Source organism: Sciurus carolinensis, chromosome 17, assembly GCF_902686445.1.
Source record: "Sciurus carolinensis chromosome 17, mSciCar1.2, whole genome shotgun sequence".
NCBI lineage: Eukaryota > Metazoa > Chordata > Mammalia > Rodentia > Sciuridae > Sciurus > Sciurus carolinensis.
In genome coordinates this window covers 62,610,261-62,620,032 of record NC_062229.1, presented here as the reverse complement: position 1 = coordinate 62,620,032, position 9,772 = coordinate 62,610,261, and the positions used below count along the sequence as shown (strand labels likewise).

The window sequence follows — 9,772 nt, the reverse complement described above, 5'->3', positions numbered from 1 at the left end:
ACAGGACCCTTCCTGGAGGGAAGTAGGATGGGACCAGGACCACTGTGCCCCAGAGTGCCTCAAAGGAGCCACCTGGAAAGAGCAGAGCTCCCCACAGCCAATCTCAGAGGTTGCCCAGAAATCAGGCCCCTAGGGGCTGGGAACCTGCTCCAAGCCTATGCGTCAGTTCTGAGCTGAGCCTCAGGCCTATCACTCTGCACTGACATTTAAGAACAGAGGTCACATCAGAGAAAGGGACTGCATATTCCTCCCGAGAGCAAGTGACAAGGGCCTCCAACAGCAACAGCCCAAGTAGGCAGTGAGTCCACCGCATGACCCCTCCAGCATTTTCAAGAGTCCAGAGCATATTTTCAAGAGTCTGCGAAGGCAGGAGGAACCCAAAATACCTAGCGCCTGCCTCTGGCCCTGCTGGGGCAAGCACAGTGGAGGGTCTCCACAGGCTCCGCTGCACTGAGACCCTCTGAGTAGTCTGGAGAAATGACACCCTCAGCCCTCAGGGGTCCTGGGTGTGCCAAATGAATAAACCACAATTCTGCCACTGGATGGGGTGATTTTCTTCAGAAGGAAGCGAATGGGAAACAGGAAAGCAGAGCAGCACTGCTCATGACCTGCTCTTCTAAGAGAGCGACGGGGCGGCCTAGCCACAGCCACGGAGGTACCAAGGTCTCTGACCTGCTTCTTCCAGTCTCACTAGGAAACCAAGGCAGGGAGGCAAATGGACGCACTGGCAGAGTCCGTTTGGCAAGGCACAAGGCACTAGCCAATGACGCCCAAATGGTGGGTGTGGGATCCCCAACGACTCCTTTAGTAAAGCTTTATATATTCTTCAAAGCAGACACCACCGAACACCAGTTGCCCAACATGTTCCTCTAAGACAGGTTCCCAGGTCCAAAGAGCTCAGGAGACTCCACGTGCCTCGTGGAGTATACAGAGCACCGTGCTTGTTAAAGGCTCTGGGAAGTCCTGCAGGAATGAGAACAATTTTACCTCAGGAAAGGCTGGATTAGGCCTTTCAGGTCACAGAACCCTCCATTCTTTAAAATCCCATTTGGGAAACACGCAAGAACATAACACAAAATGTCTTTAGATGCAAATCTGAAGGCACAGCTCCTCTGTCTAAGGCCTTCAAGGACTTCCCACTGCAGGCAAAGCCACTGTCTGCTGGCCCTGCTGGTGTCTCAGGTCTCGTCTGGCAGGACGTTCATTACTATTATTTCTCAGTCTTCTGACTAGAGACCCTCACACACCTGGCTCCTCCTACCTGGACCCCATTCCTCCCCACGCCCCGTGGCTGCTCTCTGATCCATCCATCTCAGGTCAAGGGCCGCCTCTTCCCTAAACCCCCCAGGTCTTCTGTTTTTCCCCATCCTCTGTCTTTGGAAACCAAGTGCCTCTAGGTCCAAATTCTCACTCTACCACTAACGTGTCGTGTGACCTTGTATTTTAGTTTAATTTGCTAAAAGAATAGGGATCCTCACAGTCACCTGCCAAGAACAGTGGAAAACACATATGTTCAACAAGTGCCTGACGCTCAGCAAGCTCCACATGCCTCACCTGCCCAGCCTCACCCTGACGACAAGCTGCCACCCATTTTCCTGCTGACTGATTTTTGTCTCCCCCAACTCCCAACTAAACCATGATCTTGGCAAAGGGTTCGTCCTCCTGCCTTGAACACTGGCACCCAGGGCAACATGTGGCCACTGAATGAGTGAGTGCTGCGTGACCAGGTGCCTTCTCAGGGTGGCCGGGACCATGTTTTCATTTAGACAGTCGGCCACAGAGGCCATCTGGGAAAGCAGGAGACGTGCGGAGTGAGCTGCCCCCTGGCCATCTGCCTCGCACTCACTTCCACAGCTGTACTTTCAGATGCTTCTCCATCATGAGGTTGAGGGCGCAGTGGAGCTGATTCCACCTGGAGTCAAACACATAATACCCTCTTCCGATCTGCCGGCTCCCAAATGTGCAAAACTGAAAGAGAGAACACAGTGTGTGCTTGCCACCTCAGGTGTAGCCGCCGCCAGGTCTCTCTCTCCTTCAACAAAGGAGCTAATCAGGAAGACAGCCAACCCTGACACCAGAGGCCATGAAGCATGCAGTGACATACCTGCCTGAGTGTCTGGGAAGAGGGAGGGCAGAAGATGCTCCCGAGAGCGCTGGCCGCCTTGGGGCACCCTGCCCGCAGCTCACACCTGGCCTGTCCCACACCTCTGTCATGCCAAGGCCCTGGCACACCCCCTGCAGTGCCCTGTCCATGCCATGTGGGGAGGCTCAACGGGTGGGTGCAGAACTTACAGATGCTGGCTGAGCATGGTGACCTGAATAATGACAGTCCAGTTTTTCAATAGACTCTTCTTTGTCATTGCCTTCACCCTCCTCACTGGATAACCAAATAGCTGGCTTAGTGGCAGGCAGGGGAGGGTGTGGAGACTCATGGACTGGAGGAGGGTCAATTGGGGCACTCCCACCTTGCTGAGCAGGGCAGCCTGGAGGCCTGGGGAGCAGGAAGAGCAGCACAGATCAGATCACACCCGGGATGCGGTCCCTTATTAGAGACAGCGTGCCCAGGCCACCTGAGGGCTGGGGCTCCACCAGTCCTGACCAGGGAGCAGAACACCTCTCCCCTCTCTGGCCTGCCTGCAGCGAGCCCAGTCACCTGCCAGATGTGACAACTCCTCCCCAAAGAAGGGGAACACATGTGGGATCTAGGAGAACTGACCACTCCCTGTTCCTCTTCAATTTCAGATGGGCTTAGGTTAATGCAATAAATGAAATAACCTGTCAGTGCTCACAACCACCCAGGAGGGACAGCACAGATGGAGTCCCCACTTTATGAGGGCACCCTGGAGCCTGGTGATCGGGGCGGCACCGAGCGACAACTGCCCAGTGCTTCTGGAATCGTGCCTGCTTTTTTTTTTTTTTTCCCTAATGGAAAACATCAATATGAAGATGGCCAAAGAAAGGACTTACTAAGGAGTCCTAGCAGCTTGGGGAGCCCACTTGGACTGCTACTCCAGGGTGTTACTGAGAAACCACAGGGCTGTCACTGGGAGGGGCTCCAGCACACATGGGGTCATGGCGAGGGAGGGACTGTAGCCTTACGCAACAACTGCACGGACTGGACACCAGGGCAGAAGGCTGAGCAGCAGCAGCAGCCCAGGCTGGCACCTGCTTGAGAAGAAGCCCTGCTGCCCATGGCTAAACCACCAGCATGGACCCTCCTCCTCCTCTCCGCCTCTGCCTTCTACCTGGAAACGGGGTCCAAGGTCCTTCAACTTCAACTTGGCTACACAGGCAAGCACAGACACTCCCCAGGACCGTCCCTCAGGTGTGTGCGTGACAGGATAAAACATGCTTTAGCCCACTGCTCATCATGCTGCTAAAGTGCCTCCTCTACACTAGGACAATGTCCCAGATGAGCAAACCAAGAGCCACGCTGATGAATGGATGCTGTGGACCCTCAGGCCTGGTGCCTGTCCCCGTGGCTGTACTCTGCAAGAAGCCAGAAACCTAAGGGAAACCACTGTCAAAGCCTGGTGAAATACTCCACCAGAATCCTGTGGGCAAGGACCAACTTCAGCCCTGCCCTATGGGGTACAGAGACACCTGAGCTTGAGGAAGCGCAGAGCAGATCATTCCAGCTCTACAGTGCTGCTTGCACCTGCAACTAAGAGAAGCCCTGGCTGGACTTCCTGATGGCCTGGACACTGTTTTACTTTCACAGTAAGCCTCTCCATGGTGAGCCTGCTGTACTTTCCCTGGCATGGTGGTTACAGGGCTTTCCCAGTGTCCCCAGCCTGTCCCTGAGGGGTGTGCATGGGCGGGAGGGCTTGGCTTACCTTGGAAGACTGGGGGTGTGAGGTTTAGGTTTGCTAGCTACAGAAGGCTTTGATTCAGAAGGAATCACTCCATGAGTGCTTTGGTGCGGCTCCTGCGACGATCTAGGAGGGACGAGATGTGGGTCCCTGAGAGGCGGCGGTGGTGGCTGAGAGTCCAGATGGTGCATCGATTCCTTTTCTCTGGTTTTGTTTTTGTGCTCGGCTAATAACACATCAAATTGTTTTCTTCTACCCTGAACAACCCTCTGCTGGGTTAAGGAATGTGTCTGAAGACACAGGAAAATAAATAAATACAGAAACTGAGGAATCACAACAATAACTTTGATATGTCACATGTCCCCAAAAGCCACTCTCTTTAAAAAGCAATCTGTACCATTTGCAGAGTTGAAGACTGCTGAGCCTGTGATAAGATAAAAAAAAAAAAATCCCAAGAGCAGGATCTTTCTTAGCTGAACTAAAGCACACAGTCTAGATCCTAACTGGAGGAGACTCTTGGAATGCTACTTCCATCGGACTGAAGGAGACATGTTAGCTGGGTCACCTGCTATGTAACTAGTGGCCAATAGGAGACCCAGGTGACAGGTGCTCACGTTTTGTTACCATGAGAGCGATTTATTTACGAGGCTCTTAACTCTGTTAAAAAGTCCCACTTTCAACCATTTAAACCCCACATGCTAACAAGGGGAAGAAACAATGACCCATGAAACACGCACTACAGTGTTCCCTTAGTAACTGCAGAGAGCCAGAGCTGAACGACTGCTTCCCTCTCCAAGGAGAACACCTGTGGAGGCAGAGCGGGTCGAGGCTCTCTGGAGACAGGGACCATGGCTGTCGGGGAAGACCCGCGCATGAGGAGACGCCAGCAGCCATCCCTGCGGGCAGTGTCCCAGTTCAGAACTGGGAAAGGGGCACCCTCGGGGAGGACGGCCAAGGCACGGCCACTGCCTTTCAAAGACAATCAACCAGCATCAACCTGTGACTGAAGCACCTTGTAAAAATTTGTGCACCGAATGCTTTGATAATTACCAACATTCTACAAATCTAAGGTCACGGAAGCCTAGCCCTGTTCCCAGTAGAAGACAAAGCTGTATGTGCAACTGTGAGGTGGCCGCAGTTGGCAACTCTCAAGGGCAGTCAAGTTCAATCACTGTGAAACAACTTTGCAGGTCAAAATTCATGAACTGCTAGGGTCTCAGTCTGTAGGGGACACTAATCCCAGGAAAGGATAAAACTTCACTGACAGCAGAGGCCCCTAGTCATGTACCCATGAACAAAGTGTCTTCACCTACATCTCCTCCTTTCACACTATAAAATACTGCAAGGGACACTTCGCAACTTTCTCACCCTACATGCTCTAGAAATGTGTTGCTCTACGGCTGACAGAGCAGGTTGGGAAGAACTTGGGGGATTATACTTCAAACATCCATCTGAAATGCCACAACCCAACCTACCGCCTTACTAGACACACTGCAAAACACATCCACCCAAAACCTGACCAGGCACGGATAAATGCACTAAGCTTCTTTTTAAAAACTTTATTGTCCTCTAGCTTGTAACACATCCACAGCAAAGTAACCTGAATGGGGAAAAGGAACCTGTTTTTGTTCAGTGCTGTATCAGTACCTAGAAGAGTGCCTGCTATTTAATAAATTCTTCAATCAAAAAGTATGTAAAAATAAGGGTCTTTGCTGGGCACAGTGGTCCATTCCCCTAATCCTAGGGACTCGGGAGGCTGAGACACGAGGATTTCAAGTTCAAAGTCAGCCTCAGCAACTTATCCAGGCCCTAAGCAACTTGGTATCTCATGATAAAAAACAGAAAAAGATGGGGATGTGGCTCAGTGGTAAAGCACCCCTGGATTCAATCCCTGATACAAAAAAAAAAAGGCCCTCTAACACCCTCTAACACATACTGAAGGGCTGAATGACATACGCTGACATATGCTGTCCCTAGTCCACTGGTCCACCTGCCTGCCTTTCCAGATACATGTATGCAGCTCTCCCTGTTTCTGAATGTTCTGTGCTGCTTAGCAAAGTCAAGTTGAGTGAAGAAAGTAGGTAGACAATGCTGCCCCAGCTCAGGTTGAGAGGCAGGCAGGATTTCTACTGGGCTCTGAAGAATGTTCCGGATACAGACCTGACAACGCCACCTGCACCCCGAACACTAGAATGATTCAGGGGGCTGACGGAGCTGCACGGGGAGGACCGACACTCTAAGACCTTGGCTCCCTGCTCTGCGGTGTTGCCTGCCTCTTTCTCCTCCTCCTGTTCAGCTTCCAGGCTGCCTCTCCGGCTCTGGGTGTTGTGCTTGGCCTGCAGAACCCACCTGTCTCCTCCGCCCCACCTCTCCCACGCCTCCACATGGACAAGTCACCGTGACCCAGCATGGCTCTCACTGTGGCCCCTTTGCATAAGGCAGCAGTGGACTCGACACTAGAGGCTCTCGGTCACCCATCTTCATCTCTGGCCTTAGACTGAGCTCCACAAGCACAGTGGCACGCCTTGGCACACTTTGATCCTGTGAAGCCCCAGGTCCTCTGGGATGCAGAGCAAGACCTGTGCTGGCGTGGGAATGGAATGCCAAGTTTTCTGGTGATGGAACAGACAAAGATGAAGGACCCGTGGACATACAGCAGGCTGTTAGGCAGATGAGGAGGGAGGAAGGGCAGGTGGACAACAGGTGATGAGTGAAGGGAGTGAGCGGCAGTGACGCACCCCCTCCTGGTGAGACAGGCAGCAACTTAGGGCATTTGCAGGAGGGGCACACAGGCATGCTCAGTCCTCCACAGCCGAACTGCTTTAGGCCACATTGAGGTGAAGAAGGGAAGAAGAGCTGACCAAGGATGGTGGGTGGAAGTCAAGGCACCCTGTGCAAGGGCAGGTGGGACCAGGGGCTGCGTTTTCTGCCAGCTCCATGCTGAATGCACAACAAGGCAGGCTGAAGAGGAAGACTGGAGCAAGGGCAGGCGCAGCACCAGGCCACCTGCGTCAGCGCCACACTTACCAGAGCAGAAGAGGAGCATGCAGTGTCTGAAAGAAGACAGCAGGAAATGCAGATCCAAAGTCAGGAGGCACAGGGAGAGGGGAACAAAGCTCCTTGCAGATCTTTTGCCAATCCCACTTCTGGTGCTTGTCCAAAAGGAATGAACTGAAGACATACAAGCATGTCCATAAGTTCACCAGAGCACTATTTATAATACCTTGTTCTGAACAGGGTAAAAGCCCATTGACAGATGAGTGGATGAAGAAAAAGGTAAATACGAGGAATGGAATATTATCCAGTCCTCAAAAAGGAGCTCCTGCCATTGCAGCATCACAGATGGGTCCTGGGGACATTAAACAGAGAGAAATAAGACAGTCTCACAAACACAAACACAAACACTTCATGACTCCACTTACATGCAGAATGTGAACTAGCCAAATTCACAGAATCAAAGAATGGAATGGTGGTGTCCAGGGGCCATGGGGAGAGGGAAATGGGGAAATACCAATGGAGCGGCATAAAGCTTCAGTTAAGCAAGACAAATGAGTGCAGGAACCTGCGGTACGACAATGACGTGCCACACACTTAGCAATACTGCTAAAAGAGAGTGATGTCAAGGGTTCTCACAATGGAACAGAGTTCAAAAGAAAAAGAAAGAACACATTTCGGTTCACCATCAAGTTTCAGAGCTTTAAAAAGTACATCCCAGGGTGAGAGAGGGGGCTCAGTAGCAGAGTGCTTGCCTAGCATGCGTGAGGCCCTGCGTTCCATCCCCAGCACAGCAAAAACAAGAGCAAACATACAAAAAGAGTGGAACATCTTGGATAAAGAAAGCAATCCTAGGAGACCACAGGCACCACCTCTGAGCAATCCTGCTGCTGAGAGCCAGGCAGACAGGAAGATGGAGAAGGAGCTGGCCAGCTGGAATCACGGTGTGGGAGAGGGCTGGCGCATTATTCCACAAATTCCCTTAGTTATAGCTGAAACCATGGCACAATTTCACACAGGTCATTTGGCTAGATTCAAAAATGAAAGCAACAGCACACTACAGTATGTGTTCAGTTAGTGTCCCAGGAAAGGCACAAGCTATTTGTTCTGGGGCAGGAGTTTTTCACCCACAGATCTGAAGACAGACTTGGGGTAGAGGTGTCCATCAACTTGAGACAGAATGCAAAGTGTAGATGTGTACTTTTCCCGCCCCTGGGAAGAAGGTCTATGGTTTGTTTTTTTTTTTTTTTAATTAGGCATTTAAAGCATCCTTTCCCTCAAATGGTTCAGAACCACTGTTTTAAGACAAAATGTACACACTGAAATTAAGCTAGAAATTTAAATTAAATCACCTGAAAGTAAAATTAAAAATAGACCAACAATTTTATTAATTTTTAGAAGGAACTTCTATAACTCCCCCCCTTCCCTGAACAAAAAATCTTAGAATATACACATAAAACCAGTGATTCTTAATACTGCCTAAACTCCTGAAGTACAGCTGGGGACACTCCAGACAAACACACTTCAAGAGAGAGGCTCGCTCGTGTGAGGAGCCCACGGAAGCCAGCCCAGGAGGGCAGGCCCTTTCCCTCCAGCAAACACGCCCCTTCCTTACTGGCACACTGGCATTTGAAAGGAAAAAAGGAAGCCTTCAAAAGACAGAGGAAGATCATTTTCTTAGCTTATATAAAAATTAGATTACATTTTACCTAGTACTTTTGAAAAACTAGAAAGTAACACAATCTCAAAGTCACAGATTTTTAAAAAGCAGTTCTTCAAGTGTGTACCATGGCGCACAAATTCTAAGGAACTCATATATGTGCAAAGGAAACTTCTGGACTTGTAGTCTGTGCACTGCAAACCACAACAGAGAGCAGCCTCTGGATTCACATTTCTATGTAAAAATACTAAGTCCCCCAAAACAACAGACTGACCGGGAAAGGACGCTATTCCCCAGGACACAGAACTCACTGAAAACAAAACCTCTCTTGAGAGTACAATTCCCATCACATGCTCTGCCCTTTGTCAACTTAAACTCTTTCCTTGGAACCAAGTTATGTCCTCACTGACATAACCCAGGACAGTTCAAAGAGCATCAGCTCCCCTGGACCTGAGAGACTGAGGGACAGCGTGGCCCTCTCAGGCCCGGCGATCACCAGAGGCATCAGCTCTGACTGCAGGAAGCCACCTACCTTGCACGTCAAAGACCTGGTGCAGGACTTCTTGCTGTCGAGATCAATGACCCCACAGTGGATGTCAGGATCAAACTCTCTTTCTGTCGAAAGCACACAGACATTAAAATGGGCTCGCGAAATACCCCTTCATTTATTTTGTAAATTAGAAAACAGGAGACATCTCAAGATGGACAAATTATAGGTGGAATGAAATCCACTATGTTGATACACACAAAGACATGTGAGCACCACATAGCAGCAGCATCACTAGCACACCACGACTGTATGAGATCACAGGAAAGAGACTGTTACCCAGCATCACCAAGTTACTGCACTCAGAAGCACCACTAGAAAGCTGTCACTTCACTCACATGTGCACACACACTGTGCATGCGTATATGCGTGCACACTTGCAAGTGGCACTTTAAAAGCAAGAATGAGCCAGGCATGGTGGCACACGCCTGTAATTACAGAGATATGGGAGGCTGAGGTAGGAGAATTGCAAGTTCAAGGTCAGCCTCAGCAACTCAGCCAGGACCTAAGCAACTCAGTGAGACCCTGTCTCGAAGTAAAAAACAAAAAGGGCTGGGGATGTGACTCAGTGGTTAAGCACCCCTGGGTTCAATCCCTGGTACCAAAAAAAAAAAAAAAAGCAAGAGCAAGAGGACACACATGCTGCCTAGGGGACTTCCTTCTAGGGTTGAGGTGGACCAGTAGTACATGCAGTAGTTCCCTGGGTCCCTGTGAGTGCCCGTTTGATACACAGAAACACTACTGAGAGAGAGTGGAAAG

General features: G+C 50.5%; 1 protein-coding gene across 1 annotated transcript in view; it reads right to left on the bottom strand.

Annotated features, from left to right (window-relative positions):
* Atxn7 (ataxin 7) overlaps window positions 1–9,772 on the bottom strand; it is a 293,750-nt gene that overhangs the window by 213,215 nt on the left and 70,763 nt on the right. Inside the window, 4 exon segments of the mRNA XM_047530550.1 lie at window positions 1,847–1,968; window positions 2,293–2,491; window positions 3,837–4,102; window positions 8,999–9,081. Of these exon segments, the coding sequence (XP_047386506.1) occupies window positions 1,847–1,968; window positions 2,293–2,491; window positions 3,837–4,102; window positions 8,999–9,081 (670 nt within the window).